The following is a 17,353-nucleotide window of genomic DNA, read 5'->3' on the forward strand; positions in this document are numbered from 1 at the left end:
TCCACTGAGTATCCAAGACTATCAAAAGACGTGATGAAGAAAGGAGAGGTGGCAAATATCCATTTTAGTTTGGGTCATAATAGGCAGTATTTAGCTCCAGACACGTGCTAGTCTGTAGTTTGGAAATGTTTCTATCCACAGTCTTGTTTTGGGATTTTTTCCTACAGTTAGGTGCTACAGAGTTGCCAGTATTGAATGATTTTAACCAGGCAAGGTCAGATTAGATTGCCTTAGCTGTGTTTGGATTGGACCAGAGACTTTCCATCATTTGCCAAGGTTACTTCTATGTACTGGAAAGCTCAGAATGAGAAATGTGTCATTACTTTCCAACCCAGATTAGCTGCACTATACTCAAGATCATAAACTGAGCCAGTTTGGAGGCAGTCTCTCCAAACCCAATTAGGCTCCTTAGCATCATCACTCATACAGAAGTACTGGAGTCTCCTCATCAGGTACATCAACTGATACAAAATACAGATCCAAATTAGAAGAGAGAAGCCTTCACAGATCTCTTTCCTCACATTTTGAAGGCCTTTTTTTCATACACCATTTTGGAATAAAAAAACTCCCTTAAAATAATTCAATGTAAGAAGTAAATGGTATTGCTTTGTGCAAATAAAGCTTCATTCCTATTTCTCCTTGAACTTTAAGGTCCCTCCCAGCTCAAGCCATTCTATGATTCCTTGCAGGTATGTAATATTGTATGGATAGATCGAAGTTGCACAGGGAAAGGTGGTGGAACCTCTCAGATGGTCCTCAAAGCGCAGTTTTTAAAAAGCATTTAGCTGAAACTCCTTCGTTTTTCCTTTGTGATACTATCAGCAGCACACCAAACGTGCAGCCTTCACACCTCCCTGCATACAAATAAAGACTATAGCTGCAACCAGGTTTGAGCTAGACAGGAAAAGGTCAGGATGCCTCTTTTTTGCTAAGACTAAAGCTAACTACAATAGCTTCCTTGTACTACTATGATATGCAGTGCAGAAGGTGATTCCACTTTGTAAAATACTCACAGAGTTAAAATAAACAATCTTGTTCAGAATGTATGCTGTCCGAGTCCCACATTCGTTCAGCAAAGACTCCAGAATGAAATGGGTGCCATTCATCCTGGCTTTGCAGGAGTGATCCAGCAGCGAGAGCTCTGTCCTTGTGTAGCCGCTAGCCTGAAACAAAGGCGCTTTGTGAGTGGCTGAAACACAATTGTGTTGCTCTTGCTTAAAGTGCAGCTCAGAATACTGTTCATGACTGCTGACAGGAGGAAGTGAAATTCATTGTACTGACATCCAGGGAAGGTCACTCTCTAAATGCTGTTATACATGACAGATGGAATAAATGTAACATGGAACAAAGAAAACAACAGGTTCATTATTAATCTGCTGATTAATAATGCTGACTCTGTTTGGTCTGAAATGAGCTAAAACAGCTGTCTGTATCAGGCTCTTTTCCACAATGCACATGGACACAAGCAACCTGTCAGCTGGTGGATGGTAAAGGCTGATCTATTCTGGTCTCACACAGCTATCAAAAGCAGCTTCTTTGTGCTTTGGAGATTAAAAATTCTGACTGATGCTTGAGTACAGTGATTTTTTCACAGAATCAACCCTGCAAAGCTTTAATCAGAAATCCCTTTACAAAATACTGGACTGTTTCAAAGAGGAAACATGACCCTGAATTACGGCAAAGAGTATCTAAGGTCTAGCTCCCTCATCAAAGTGATTTTTGGTGGGGTTGGGTGGTGATGGCTGTAGAGCTTAAAATGTTTTGGTTTTCAATCAAAATAAAATAAAATGATCTGCAACAAAAAGTCTGCTGAAACATGAGAATAAGAGATGACACCAACCTGCAGAGAGTCTTTTTCTACAGCTACTCTCATGACTTTGTCATCACACTTTATTGACAGGGCCACATCAGCACTGCCCTGAACCTCTTCAGGTTCTTTTTGTTTTGAGAGGGAATGCTCAAAGTCATGATTTATTAATGTATCCACTGAATCCTTGGATGGGAAGATTCCTTCTCCCACTGTGTCATGTCTTCCTCTGTTAATGTGAAAAGGAAATGTCAGGCCATCACTTAATGCAGGATTCTTTGGGGCAGGCAGTGGGTTAGCACCCAGCAATTCTGTCAGCTCTGGAGGAATAGAATGGTCTTCTTCATCATTCATCTCTTCTGGAAGGAATGGGAAGGGAAAAAAAAAAAAGAAAAAAAAAAGATTAAAGAAAAAGGACCAAACAAAACAAAGAAGGGCAAAAAGAGAACATTAGGTATTTTTCCTATGCAGAAATGAAGCTCTGGAAGGACATCCTGAGCAGCATCTTTGTACTTTTCAGGTTACTGGCCACAATTCCTTCACTGTTTATTGTTACTGAGGCATCAAATCATAGTATATTTAGTTTCCTTTAGTCATCTGCCTCTCTAAGAGCTGAAAATAAACTTTGAGGTGTGGGCCTTTTCACATATTCAGCAAATACACTGTTTTAGAGCTGCTGAAATAACCTAAATGCAAATCATTGTGTGAAATTCTTCCTTTATCTGCCCCATCACAAATAGTACTTTTAGTGGTTGAAATTCAGAATTAGTAAAAAAACAGATGCAACTCCTTTACACCTTCACATCAGCCAAATAACTAATTGGTGGAGTTTTTAATGGTTGCATTTATTCCACTAGCTCAGATGTCTATGGTAGGCCAGCTTTGTCTCTAAAACAATTAAGAAGTCTATTTAATTGTCAAGGAAACACTGTGCTCATACTTTGGAAGGAAAAAATAATAAAAAATTTCAAAGCTGGGTTTATTAACTAATGTGATATTCAGTTGCTGAAGTCTGTTCCAGTGAACACTGAGCGTGGTCAGCTACAACCAGCTTGTGAGTTGGATAAACTACAACCATTTAATTCCACCAGCATCAGGAAATAACACAATTTGCCTGGACTTTACTAATCAAAACCCCACAGATTCTACTTCTTTTTATTCATTTTTTTAACCAACACTCCTCAATATTACCAGCAGTCTCGATGACAAGCAGTGAAAGGGATGCAACCTCCTCCAACAACAGAGCTTCACAACTAAGAAAGCACCTTTCAAATCATTGAATTCCTGGAAATACAAGATAAACTCTATCTTCAAGCTTACCTGTGTCTTCAAGTTGCAGATGAAATCTGTTAGCGACAGGGGCTTTTGTGTAAGAAGTAACTGGACTATAGTTATGCTCATAAGCCCACTTGATCAAACTCTCATACGATGAGGGAATATCAGGTATTATTGATTTACTCATAGTCATGGATCGTTCTGTTTCTTTTCCAAAACCAACACTATTTGATGTCTGTAAACAACAACAGCAGAAAAAAAACCCCAACCAACAAGTTGGTATATTATTTACCATTCCAGGACACTTAAAATCTAATTATGACTAACTAACATGCTTCTTTATTAAATAACAGTAAACTGAGAACACCTGGGAAATAAACCAAACTTTGCCACCTTTGTCACAGAACTGCTGGATGCATGGTTAGGCTGCACCTTGAGTACTGTGTCCAGTTCTGGGCCCCACAGTTTAAGAAGGACATTGAGACACTTGAACGTGTCCAGAGAAGGGCAACAAGGCTGGGGAGAGGCCTTGAGCACAAGCACTATGAGGAGAGGCTGAGGGAGCTGGCATTGTTTAGCCTGGAGAAGAGAAGGCTCAGGGGTGACCTCATTGCTCTCTACATCTACCTGAAAGGTGGTTGTAGCCAGGAAGGGGTTGGTCTCTTCTCCCAGGCAACCAGCACCAGAACAAGGGGACACAGTCTCCAGCTGCGCCAGGGGAAGTTTAGGCTTGAGGTGAGGAGGAAGTTCTTCACCGAGAGAGTCATTCGTCATTGGAATGGGGCTGCCCAGGGAGGTGGTAGAGTCACCATCCCTGGAGGTGTTCAAGAGGGGATTGGATGTGGCACTTGGTGCCATGGTCTAGTCCTGAGGTGTGTGGTGACAGGTTGGACTTGATGATCTTTGAGGTCTCTTCCAACCTTAGTGACACTGTGATACTGTGAGAAAAGATGCACTCCTTCCAGCCAGACTCTGCCCGGAGTACAATAACCTAAGTAGTCAGAAAGACTACAGCCTTTTATATAATGCTGTATATTCTTCAAAACTGACTTCTGAGGGGAAGTGAACTCTGACACCTGAAGATGACAACTGATTTTTGAAATGTCCCCTTTGTTTGATTTAGAACATTACATAAGCTACATATGGGAAAACATTTGTTCAAATGAGCATTACTAAAAAAAGGCAAAACGTAGCATGTTTGTGAAGTAGTGCTGATACCAGCTAATGCTTTAAATTCAGCTGCCACTGAGGACACTTTGTGCCTCTCTGAATGAGCTTCATACTTCCTGCAAAATGATGAGTAGGCTAAACAGGAATGAATTAAATGCTTAATAGAAGGGTAAGTGACACCATGCACGTTTGTGCAAGACCAAACTACTTATAAGAAAAAATATACTTCCTGCATGTATATAAATTTTAAAATTTAATAAACAATATAAGTTTTAGACGTTGATACTCATAAATGCACTCAACGACCTCTTAGGTTTATCATTAAATAATTACAAGTAACAGCTAGTCAAAGATGACCGTGGAATACACACGAGTCACACAATTGCTTAGCTGGTGGTTTACTGTTAGTGCTTTGCTAAGTGCCAAATTTTCTTGTCCAAAAAGGCTAGTCAAAGGAATATAACAGTCATCTCTAGCTGTTAAAGGGGCAGTTAGAAACTGTTCACAGTATTACACTTTAACTTGCTTTTAAGTGCTTGGCATCTTAAACATGTACTCATACAAAGCTAAATCCATACGTATTTATTGTTACATTCACAACATTACTGTTATAGCAATCACATCAATGACTAAAGAACAAGCTGAACACAACAGAGCAAAAAAAGCATGAGAATCTACTTATCAATGCAATTGAATTGCACTTTCTATATGCAGATGATACTATTGAACACTCTACCACAAACACTTTCATTTCCATTCCTGATTACTTTCTCCACAATACAGGCTGCATTTATTTTTCTTTAAAATCCCCACTGGTTTTCCTCAGCGAGACCAAATGTTAATTATTTTCCATTCTACAACACTAAAAGATTGACTGCCTTGATCTCTTGTCCAAATCACTTTAATGGTCATATAGACCTACTATGAGGCTACCCTAACTTTGCTGAATGTCCCCCTCTGCTTTCCTCCTCTTTATTTTTGGTGTCATGAGGAGACAGCTGAACAAATATTATCTCAGAATTTTACTGTCCTAGATGGCAACTGACCATTTCCAGGGTGTGTTTTCATGTTTCCATTACACACTGAGCTTGTACACATTCAGTCCTGCATCACCCCAATGAAGAAAACTGAGCACAACGCGTGCAGGAATATCTATATCTTCTTCCATTTGCCTTCCCTGCCAAGACCTTCACACAGAATTTATGAAACCAGGCATTCAGAGACACCTACTAACCTACTCAGATTAGAGGGAGATCATTTCAGAAACTGGTGGGCCGCTGTTCTCTTCGAAAGAACAGTCCCTCCACACTTTTGAAACCCTCAGAGACGTGGTTCTGTGCATTTCACCTCTCCCTCTTTGCTCAACACGCTTACTGTCACTTCTTTGTCCACTGTGCAACCCCTGGTTTTGTAACAGGGCACTGAATCCAAAGGAAGTAACGTGAACGAGTCCACAAGCACAGAGAGTTGATGCAAGGACAGACTGCAAAGAGGAGTTCCATAGCCTGGGAGGAAGCACTGCATGTCAATTAAGTGCAATTACTTTATCTAAACTAGTTGCATTTTACTGTGGTTGGTTTTTTTGGGTTTGTGTCCATCTTCTTTCAGATTTTCAAAAAACACAGCAATCTGGGAGATGAGCTAGATGAACTAAAGAGTCTGTTTTATTTTTTGTCTGTGAACTTAGACCTTAACTCATAGTCCTGGGTTTGAGGCAGCTTAGCACTAACCTTTCCCTCTTGGTTTGCCAATCCCCTCAAGACAGCTCTTATTTGTACTGAGGGCAAAAAGTTAGGAAAATTGAAGTGCATGGAACTGCTTCAACTAATAAAAAGAACATTGTGAAACATTACCTAATTGTTTAGTAATGTTTTTATGCATTGTCTAAATTTGGGCTTGGAAATGCCTTCAGCTTAATAGAGATATGAACAGATCCTAAATGCTGGATGTACAGGCTTTTGAATGACAGGGGGGTGTTTTAATTCCCTCCTACATCCCCCTCTAAAGAAAGAACAAACATGTTCCAAAAATTCAGCATCTATATAAACGAGGCAGTACAGCAAACAGTTACTCACAAACCCTTACATAAACATACAAAGTCTTTTATATACTGACATGTCCATATATAGTATTACTTTCTTTTTGTTAACCTAATTACCTTCTGCAACTCATTATGGAAGGAATTTTCAATTATACTTATTACTTGTACTTTCAATGAAGAACAACTTCAAAAAGAACAGCAGCCTTTCTTTTCTATGCTCAAGTGCAGCACTTGAGACATTTAAAAATCCTCGAATTCCTCTCCCTGAACACTCATAATCTGTAAAAAGGTAGCTTTATGAATATGTTCTCCAAGCGTGACGTGAAACAATGCACAATTTTCTAGCCTGTGAACGTGGACTGTGAAAGGACTAAATATATAGTTAGTAGTGAATTTTATGTAATAACCAGAATGAAACTTTCTAGTTAAGCATGGGTTTTTGCCCTTCTGCTTACACGTATAGTAATCCCAGGCAACTAAACTTGACCTTTCTTCTTTACGACCTACAGAACAACTAGAAGATCATAAGAAGTCCATAAGATAAAAACATGTCAGAGATCAAAATGGAATTTCACCACTGACTTCAGGTAATTCTTCCATTTAATTTTCTGAGAAATTATGACATTGATTTCCCTCACTTGCAAAATCTAGCGTGAAATCCTGCCTGTCAATCTGTCCTCTTCAAAGATTTAGACCAAGCAGCCTTTGGATCCTGTCAGAATTACCCTTGCACACATTTAAAGAAGAAAGATAATAAGCAAAGTAAAGTACACAAAAACACAGGTAGCTGGATTTTCAAAATGGATCTTAGCTATAGCTAAACTGTTAATCAGGAGGGCAGTGGGTGGTCCTGAGCAAACATTCAGCTCCTAACTGATCACTTAAGATGGAAATAGGCCACAGATTTATAGGCTGCAAGATAAGTCCAATTTTATTTATTTCAGAGCAAGGGAAAATACATTTTCATAGTAGAAATGGTGTTGACACAAAGCCTGAACCAAAAATCACTGAACCAAACCCTTCAATTTTGTGTAAGTATAATTTCAGAGGTTTAGCTCTAGAGATCCTGGGATTAATCTTTATTTAAAACTTCTCTGTGGAGGAGGCGATGTGCGGTCAATTTGACCAAACACTTGCTGGGGCAGAAGTACTGGCAGGGAAGAGAACTAGAGACTACTACAACCACAAGTGGAAGGAGTAAAAAAGTTTCCACTTCTAAAGGGATGTGGGTGTGCAGCGCATATCCAAGACTATCTGCTCTTTACTCAGAAACATCTTTCCAACTTCTGAGATGAACCTGTAGGTGCACTCACCATGGTAATAGCCAAAAGGGTGATGAACACCTGGCTCCGTGTTCAGGGTAAACCCTTGGCTTCTGTGATTTGCTGGCCATTTTAATAACCCATATATTAAAAGTTAATGTGAAAAAAATACATTGTTTATTCACTCCTTGAAATGCAGTAATTTTAAAAAGCAGCTAAGTGAGAGAAAATTCATAAATCGGTATGGTTTAGTATTGCATCACATTTCAAAGGATTCTATACTGCTGCAGTATATCTCTCAGAAAATAAAGGTGTCTTAACTTACAATCACTTCCAGTTTTCCCTGGACATCATGCGACTTGATAACCCAATTGACAGACTTCTTACACTTGAGGATAAGTGCAACGTCTCTGACAAGTTTGGCACCTGGTTGTGACGGTTTAATGTCAATGATTATATCCACCTGGAAAGCACTGTACGTGGAAAATAAAGAACAAGTTAGACCAGAATGCTAGAAATTTTCAGCTATCAAACTTCTTCCAATCCATCATGATCCCACTGTCTGGCCAGCTGATTAAAATGCTGGAGATTATCCCAGGCAACATAACATGTGCAAAACAGATTGTTATTCTCCATATGCTTAAAAGATTTTGCATAACAATAGAAACAAATATTTTTCAGACAAATAAGATTTCTGCCTTTTGTTTTCAAGAGGTGTGCTATTCATTTCAACTATTATTTAGAGCAGGTTACTTATATACCTAGTAGTCTGCTTTATAAAGTACATATTGTTTACTTATTGCACTGCGACAGTGCCTAAGGATAGCTGTTTCAGTTTCCTCTGGCTATGATTATTAAAGCTCAAACTAAAATAACTCAAAAAAAGGAAAAAGATAAATTAAGCAGGTTAATAGAAATTAAAGTGGAAAAAATAATAAGAAGAAAATGCACAAACACTACACATTTGGGGGCATCTCCACCTAGCCAGCTCAGTTGTGGAAATTGCCTTGCTTAGGATCTTGTGTGTGTTGAGGAATCAAGCCGTGTATCGAGTTTCCAAGACTTCTGGATATATACTTACTTGAAAAAAGAAAAGAAAGCAGATGTGCAGCCCACTGCTTGATGGAAAATAGATGAACACTATCCAGATTTTCAAGACATCAGTAAAATAAGAAGAGCAAATGAATTTGCACCCATCAATAACATCTCTTTGTGCAAAATACTAATTCAACAGAAAAATCTTTACTTCCAGACCCTCTTATGGGGCCATGTGTCACAAGAATGCGCTCACCTCCAAGCACAGGTTTCAATCAGTATTTTGCACAGAGACTTAGTGTATCTTGGAACTTTTGCTTCACCTCCCAGAGTTTTTAAACATGCATAGTTCAGCTTCTGCATGTTTCTTTGTGGATATAAACTTTGTAAAGATAGCTGTAGATAATACACAGAACTAAAAACAAAGCAAGAGGAATTCAGCTTTTTACTTTCAACAATAAAGCATTCAAACATTTTCCAGTGTTGTCATCTAAAAACCAAATTCCTATCATTCTATTAGCCAAAGCCAAAAGCCCAGGGGGCTCAGAGACAAGGCTGGCATTGCGTAACACTGCAAGAGTCTTAAAATGATGGTGATGCCAAAGAACAGCTCTGCTCAGGATGGGTCTACAGTTCATGCCACAAAGGCAGATCATTGGGGCTCACCTACTCCATTTCCTCTGTATCTCAGTGATTTCTTACTCTCACAAGGTTGCCATGCAAGAATATTATCAGGCTCTAGGTTCATCTTGCAATGAGATAATTACCCTCCCACCTCTGTTTCCCTGTGTGCTTCCTTATTAGGAAGTTACTCAAATGTAACTCCATGAGGAGCACAACTGGATAATGTTGGATACCCAGTGTCTGCAGTAGGCAACTATCCCTTAAACTCAACTGGACACTTAATGGAAAATACCATTTGATTCTGCAGACCAACTGTGGACCAATTACCACGGACCACAGATCACTTGTGGCCTCAGGACCAGTGTTTGGGAGCCATTGCCCCAGGCACTGTATGACAGACATTCCTACCTGTGACAAGTCAAGATTACTTTTAACCTCTCTCTCACCAAAATCGTGCAGTGGTCCCATCTTAAACCCTGTCAAATGCTACCCTAATTCATATTCCCTTATTCGCTTTAATCTTGGAAAAAATTAATTGACTGAGCAGGAATAGGGGTAGGATACAGTCCATAAAAACCATGCTTTCCAGTCTTGTCCAGAAAAGTCCTGGGATCGTGAAGCAAAATCCAAAATCTTTATATATTGAAGAATTCATTTCTATTTAAGGCAAAGTACTAATGCTTGAGCTCTTCTTCTATGGATGAAAGGGCTACTTGCAGTTGATTTTTTTTGATAGACAGGTGGAATATTTAGCTGTGATTTCAAACAGATTTATTATATTTAGATGATACTTTACCTGTATGGATTGGAATTTGGAGTGATTAGCTCAATGATATGAACTTCTCTTTCTTGCACTAAGTTAGACATAAGGCATCCTTCTGCTGTTTTTGGTTGTAGGTACCCCGCAAGGTAATTTAAAGAAAGAAAATTCTTTTCTATGTTGCACAAGGGGGGAAAAACTTGATCTGGAGGAAGAAAAAAGAAGAAGAAAGCATATTCACTTTTATAGATAGGTATCAGCTTAGATGCATGGATATACCTCATTGACTTCAGTGCAGCATTGTATTTTATGATGTACATTTTTGGCTTAAAGGCATATCTATTATTTATTATAAGCAATTAAGACAAATCAACATGATATTGAAAGAAAGATCAATATTGCAACAACACAACACACTGCTGATGTAAAATATATACTTCCAAAATGAACAGTTTCTATTTATGGACTTCAGTATTTAATGAAAGAAAGTATCTTGAAAGAGAAATCAGAAAACAACACTGAAGCAAAACAAATGAACATTTTCCAAAGTAAATAAAATACATCTAATTAGTTCCTTGAACCTGCAGAAAAAAAACCTCTTTCTTTTGAAATTAACTCCTGGAAAACTTTTGGGCTTAATTCCTTCTCCTATTAGAATATGTTTCGTTCTTGTTATTATAAACTTATGGCATTTAAAGGATCACAGAAATTATTTTTCTATTTCTTTACTTGATATGTGTTGAGTAGTCAGAGTCAGTGTTCTCTAGAAATACTGAAGTTCTCTTGTGCATGGGAAATTGAATATGGCAAGAAAAGAATGAAATCAGTATTTTATATTAAGGAAGTCTGACCATAATATCTGTAACCGAAATAAATAAATTCTAGAGTAGGTAATCAATCTCTCTTTTGGTGTTAGCTGCCTATCTGATCACAAGCACTAACTAGTGCACAATGCAAAACATAAAAAATAGTCACTTGGTATGAAGTTGTCGCGCACAGCCTACATTGCTGCATCCCTGGAAGTATTTCCATTTAAAAAACAGGAATACTTTTGGTGGCATATTTTTATTTCCGAGACAGCTTTACACAAGAATTGCCAAAGTACAAAGAAGTTCAAAGATGCAAAGTCCTGTAAGACTACAATTGCAAATGCAAGGCTCTTTGACCTTCACTTTACAAAGATGATTTTCCTATTAAGGGCATTAGCAAGACAGAAAAAAATATTAGAAATCAACTACAATGCATTATGTGTGCAAAACTGTGGGTGAACTCTTAAGAGCTGAGCTGAGACTACTGTTAGTAATTTCTCCATAAATGAGCTGAAATGTCAACCCTGAAGAGCATTTGTGTGTGGTATACAACTTTGCAGGGAAACCAGAGACTCCTGTGACCCTGGGCAGGGTGGAAACAATTAGGGGAGTTTCTTCTCCTGATCTTAGACAAAGTGGCCTTTGAATATCAACCTTACTGTCCTCCCTACAGAATCTGTGAAAGCTGTATGAGGCTCTAACTATTCATACTGGCCAAGCAAAGCACTTCTCTAACATCTGGTATGTGCACTGCCAGATTAGCCTTGAATGCAGCTGCGGTTCTGCTAGCTCCTCCCACAACAGTACAGAATGTAGATCATTTGAGATCATTTTCCAATGAGCCTGAAGTTACATATACACATATATACAAACACATGGAGATACGAGGTATTTGCTTCTCAGCTGCTATACAACACAACTCAAGCCATAAAGGAACAGCCCCGGAGTAGTTTGTGGATAACTACCCCACATGCTATTGCTTGCCTTTGCAAAGAACCTGATTCCTGTTCCTGGCACTTCTGGAGCTCTCCAGAATCGCTGCTCTTGCTGCCACTACTGCAGGGGCTCCCCAGCCTGGGCCTCTGCTTGACAGCACACATTTCTGCTGCAGGAAATTTTAACCCTGTCACTGGCTACTTGATGTACACATTTACTTCCCCCCTTCACCAAAACATTACTCTTACTGCTTACCACAAACTGGGGTGGAACAGAAAAGGGGATCCATTTTATCTTTCCTTGCTTACTACTTATCTTTTTCTTTTTAATTTCAGGGCTGTCTATTTAAGTTTGGAAAGGGACTGCAGGTGTCTGCAATCAATTGAAAATCTTGCCAAACAAGCTAGCAGTCAGTTTGTGGGCCTTGTGCCTCTCTAATCTCCACAGACACCCAATATGGAATCAGAAATGAGGTTTGCCTGCCAAACCCTCAAGGGAGGCTCTCTGGCCTGCACACCCAGGTGTCATGGGGCCCTGCTTGCCAGAAGCACGTGGTGGAGGAGTGTGCAGCAGCTAGCAGCTGCCTCCCCCTCCTGCGTATGCCAGGCTGCTTGGCTGAGGATGGAGAATTGCACAGTGGGATCTGTAGTTTCCGTGGGCAGCACTTACATTTTACAGACCAGGACAGACACCATCTGCTCTACACTGCACAAATTAGGTGCCATCTGCAGATCCTTGGCTAAATTGGATACAAGTTGAATATCCCAGATAAATATAATGAGAAAGCTTTTGTGAAAATTAGCGCTGTTAGTCAGGTGTCACTCTACAAGACTGGCACCCGGGGCAGCAGCAATTTGATTCAGCAAAGTCTGAGCTGGGGTTTGGAACTTTCCTAAGTTACTCTGATGGCAGGGCTTTTTCATACATGCTTTGCAGTTTAATAGCCTTCAGCACAATGTGACCAGAACCTCAACTGATATTTAATGGTAGAATATAAATGGGAGTGGGGAAGGGGATGCAGCAGTCTCTGGAGGGAGTGTGGAAACTTTGCTACCTCCTTCACTACTTGAATCAAGAACAAGAAGCCCACTTCTTGTGCCTCTTTCCTCCAAGCTCTCATTCTGCTCCCCTTAAGTTCTCACTGTGCTGCTCACCATCCCTACAGTATTTGATCAGCCACTCTTTAAAACTGACAGTATTCAGATGCACTTGGCCCTGACCCAGTTTGCTAGTTCACTCAGCTGCCTTTCATTTGCAGCTTCAAAAGTGATTTCAGAGACCCATGCTGTCAGAAGCAGTTTTTATTCTATGAAAGATGACCCTTCTTTTGATCTTTTTGTCCGCTGGCTTGCATTTTGTATTTGCTGTATTCAGACACAGTCTTCCTTCCAAGATGTTACATCCTCTCATTTGAGATTTTCTAACCTGAGTGAAGCTGCAATACAGACAGTTACATCAATATTGTCATTAAAGTCTGTATATATTACGTAGCAAGGATCTACTTCCTATAAGGCCTACAGATTTGTGGTAATACTGGATGTGATTAACAGACTGACAGCTGAGAGTAAAGCACTTGAGGAGTGTGAGTATTGTATGAAAAGCCTGAAACATCCATCAGCGTGTGCAGAGGCTTGTGGAATCCATTGATTCTGTCATTTGCTCTGCAGGGAAGCAGACCAGGTTCATGTCCCATGTGGTTTCCACAGAAATCCCTGCATGACTGCTGCAGATCAAGAGCCGCCCCTTTTCCCACCCCAAACACATGCATAACCCCCACATGCACACATACTCATTTTTCCTGCCAAGAATTTAAATAAAAATCAAATATGGTTACAGCTGAGCTAGTTTGTGGGAGCTTTCTCAGAAACTGTCTGTTTTGGTTGCCTGCCAAGTTCCATTTTGTGTGCTTACTCCTAACAAAATTGTGTTTTAACACATTCTAAAGATGATGCAAAGCTCTCCTATTTAGCTGCCTAGTTTGACTGAAGACATGCAAATCAAGGTTTTGCCTGTTTTTTGATATATCTAATTAAATGTTAATCTCTGCAACACAGAGACCACTACTCCCATGTATGCATTCCAAAAGCACTTTAATAAGCTAATAAATATATTTCTGAATGATTTTCTGGCACTAAAATCCAAGACTAATGCCAAGCAGAACAAAAACCATGCAGGGGAATCCTTTACAAATTTGGCAGGATTTGGATAAAATCAATGCAGGTGTGTTCTGATTTTGGGGGGCAAGCCTCATGCTTCAGGAAACCAAATGACCAGATACAGGTGGTTAGGAAAGAATGTTTTCTCCACAGGAGGTTTTCTGGGTAGTTCTTTTTTATTTCCTTTTTTTTTTTTCTTTTCTGTGTGGGATTTGGTTTTGGTTTGTGTGTATGTTGGGTATTTTTTAGCCAACTAGTTCAGCTGTTCAGGAGTTTCTCTGGAAATACTGCTGAAGTACTATTAAATTAGGCCGCTAATGCTAGTAAATGCCAAGCCCACCAGTACTTATTGATGTTGATAATATGTTTGATTCCTCCTTTCCCCATCACTGTATTCCTTGACAGAACAATTAGTTTCAAAACATCTGGATCAGGAGCTGTAATGCAATCGGTTCCAGTTCATTCCTACCAGCCTGTATTCCTGCTGCCTTTGCTTCAGCCTAATGCTGGATGTTTGCTTTAGCCTGAACTCACATGCCATGTTCAGAAAATTAAAAGAACAGTGAATTGCAGGCCATGAAGTAAAGAATACTGACATCATAAAACATCCTATAACTGTTAAAAGAAAATTTCACTCCCCTTCGTCCTGCACTCCTTACAAAGTTACTCTAACTATTTTCCAGAAAACTAACTTGAATAGAGATACATAGAGCATAAAGCCTCCTGAACCAACTGCCTTGCTCCATGAATGTGAAGAGTCATGGTTCTTGTGCTATCCATGGTTTATGACCAACTCAGGTGGAACTCCCCTGAAAAAGTCATGTTATGTGACAAGCAGCCGGCTGATGGAAAGCACAAGCCAGAAGGTGCTGTAGAGGCTTATAATGTTGAACTATTCCAACAACGCTCAGCTACAGAGCTATGGCGCAAACCCTACCCTATTACAGTCCTGTGAAATCCCTGAAGAGTTGGAGCCCTAGGCACCTTATGAGATTGGCATGTGGGTCACAGGGATGGGAAATCTTTCTCCTTGGGATGAAAATACACAAGGACCTCAGATCGAAGCAACTTATCTTGTTGAGGAAAGCAGTAATTCTTTGCCCAGAGTAGTCACTGTTTTTCTAGAAACTACCTCTACCTCAGGTTCCCCACTTGGGTCTTTTAGTCAAAGACACCTAAACAATCACCATGAGTAATTGAATTTCTTTCAAAAGGTAAATGTTTGACCAGTGTAAGATTCTGGCCAACTGCATCCACATTTATAAGCATAAAATGATGGCACTGGTATCCATTAAAAGTTGGCTAAATAAAAGGTCTGGTCTTTAGACTTGTTCTTATTTCACTGTCTTACCCTTTCATAACACATCTCTTGGAAAATGAGAGGCATATTTAAACAATAAAATGAAAAATGTAAAAGAGTACTACATGAATACATACTCTCAGCATCTATAAATGCCTATCAGTTCTGTTGGGTTTTTTACCTTCTCCTACTTTAATATAGATGTTTCTTGATATTTTGAGTTCAGTGAAAGACGTTACTGCTCCATATTCCTTCTGGGCCCACTGTAGCAGGTGTTCATTTCTCTCAGGAAAAAGCTTTTCTTCTGTTTCAGCTGACAAGGAGAAATTTCCCTTCTCAAACTGAACGACGGAACCTAAAGACACCTGATGGGAATAAAAGCATGTTTAGAGACACCTAATGGGAATAAAACCGTATCTTTAATGTGCTACATTTATCCACACAGACAGGTAATATGTTTCAGCAATGTAATCTGTCACACATAAACACATTCACTGAAGATGATTACAGCGAATTTCCAATATGGCCTAAATTTCTCATGGCTTACCATCTGCATAATGATTCCTTTTTCAGAGTTGGTTTTGTTTGTTTTGTTTTGTTTTTAATGAAGCACCCACCAGAGCAGCTAGGGTATTGATGGCAGCTGCATAAGAGGGCTCTGGGCCACTTTCCAAAGTCATACTGCTGCAGAAGTGGTATGATGATGCTTCAAGGGGAGTTGAACTGTGGGGATGAAGGGAAGGCTAGAAGACAAGAGGAAAACTAAGGAGAAAGTAAGATGATTATGCTTGGAGGAACTGAAGAGAGAGAAGGATGTGAAGCTCAATAAAACTGGCAACTATTCAAGTAACTCCCAGGTCAGAAAGAACATATCAGAGCTCAGTTACAGATAAATGCCAACGGAGAAACAAAAAGTAAGGAAGTAGAAAAGCTAGAAGAAAGGGAAGATATTTACTGTTCCTTTATATACAGGAAGGGAGGAAATTCATTAGTCTAACACATATGAGTGTGGGATTTTTTTATTTACCATGTCACAGTAAAGAAATATCAGTGTAACCTTTTAAGACACTGAGAAAAGCATGAGAAAAAATATAGTTCTTTCTAAATATTGACCAAAAAAAATGCATTAGCTTGCAACAATGCATGTTTCCCTATATTTTTCATTTGAGATAAAGAAATGCCTGCTAACACAACAGTTTTCTTTGTCAGAATACACTTTGGTTCTCCATATTTTACTAATTAAAACCTGAAAACTTTCTGCATCATCCTGTGGCATGACAAATACCTTCCTGTGAAGCAGATTTTATCCATGAACCCCAAACTTACTGAGTCCTACCAGACAGGAACTGACAGAAAGCAGAGCAATGAAAAAGTCTGGCACAAGCATCCTTACTAAATGATCATGCAGTAAACATCTTTAAATAAACACAAAGCTTATAATAATTTATTTTTTTTTAAATCACATGCTGAGGTCTCTTTGAAATGCTGGTTCCACCATCAGGTTTTAGAAAGAAGCAGAGAGTTCTGCTGTGCCTGCCAACATTGGGATCTTTGCTGCACAGAGCCAAGGCAGGTTAAGTGAACCAAGCACGTTATTTTTTCTGGAAAGAATTCAACAAACTCTTCCAAAAAAGGCAACCATCACTGTTTCAACACCTGCACTGAACATTAACTACTTAGTCTTCAGAACAAACCAAAAGCAGCTCTAACACACTTACGATAAGCCAGAGCATTAAAGTAAAAAAATGTTTTGAATATATACAAAAATTTGATCTGAGCACTCATTACACAGAGTGATTAAGAAACGGCTGCCACATACACTTTTATCTCCTCACTTCATCTCCTTCAGTGGTTACTTTCAGAGGTTGCAGAATGGAAAAAGATCCCAGCTGCCTTTCTTCCTGTTGTTGTGAGGACATGAAAAGTGATTGCAACAGAAACATCCTTTGCTGCTGAGTTCACCTAAATGCCCTGTCACATTTCTAAGGTTAAATGAGGAAATTTCCAAGCCTGACATGGAAAATCAGTCTGCAAGCCACTGGCCATGGTCACTAATCACAGCAAGGACTGCAGCTCAAAGGGCTCTTCGGCAGGCAAAAGAAACAAGAATCTAGCACACTATTTTGAAAATTTACTACCAAACCCTGAGTTTTGTATCAAAAAATACAACATTTTTAG

General features: G+C 39.3%; 1 protein-coding gene across 2 annotated transcripts in view; it reads right to left on the bottom strand.

The window, feature by feature from the left end:
- The window catches only part of TGFBR3 (transforming growth factor beta receptor 3), a 113,066-nt gene that overhangs the window by 23,139 nt on the left and 72,574 nt on the right, over nucleotides 1-17,353 (bottom strand). The window contains exons 5-10 of one of the 2 annotated variants that reach the window (XM_068141247.1): nucleotides 15,357-15,540; nucleotides 10,011-10,179; nucleotides 7,881-8,028; nucleotides 3,128-3,317; nucleotides 1,841-2,166; nucleotides 1,014-1,163 (exon numbers count right to left, since the gene is read on the bottom strand). In XM_068141247.1, the coding sequence (XP_067997348.1) occupies nucleotides 1,014-1,163; nucleotides 1,841-2,166; nucleotides 3,128-3,317; nucleotides 7,881-8,028; nucleotides 10,011-10,179; nucleotides 15,357-15,540 (1,167 nt within the window). The remainder of the gene's footprint in view (nucleotides 1-1,013; nucleotides 1,164-1,840; nucleotides 2,167-3,127; nucleotides 3,318-7,880; nucleotides 8,029-10,010; nucleotides 10,180-15,356; nucleotides 15,541-17,353) is intronic. The other variant, XM_068141248.1, reaches the window with a different exon arrangement.

Source organism: Melanerpes formicivorus, unplaced genomic scaffold (assembly GCF_026170545.1).
Source record: "Melanerpes formicivorus ecotype bairdi unplaced genomic scaffold, bMelFor1.0.p_v2 SCAF_7, whole genome shotgun sequence".
NCBI classification, from domain to species: Eukaryota; Metazoa; Chordata; class Aves; order Piciformes; family Picidae; genus Melanerpes; species Melanerpes formicivorus.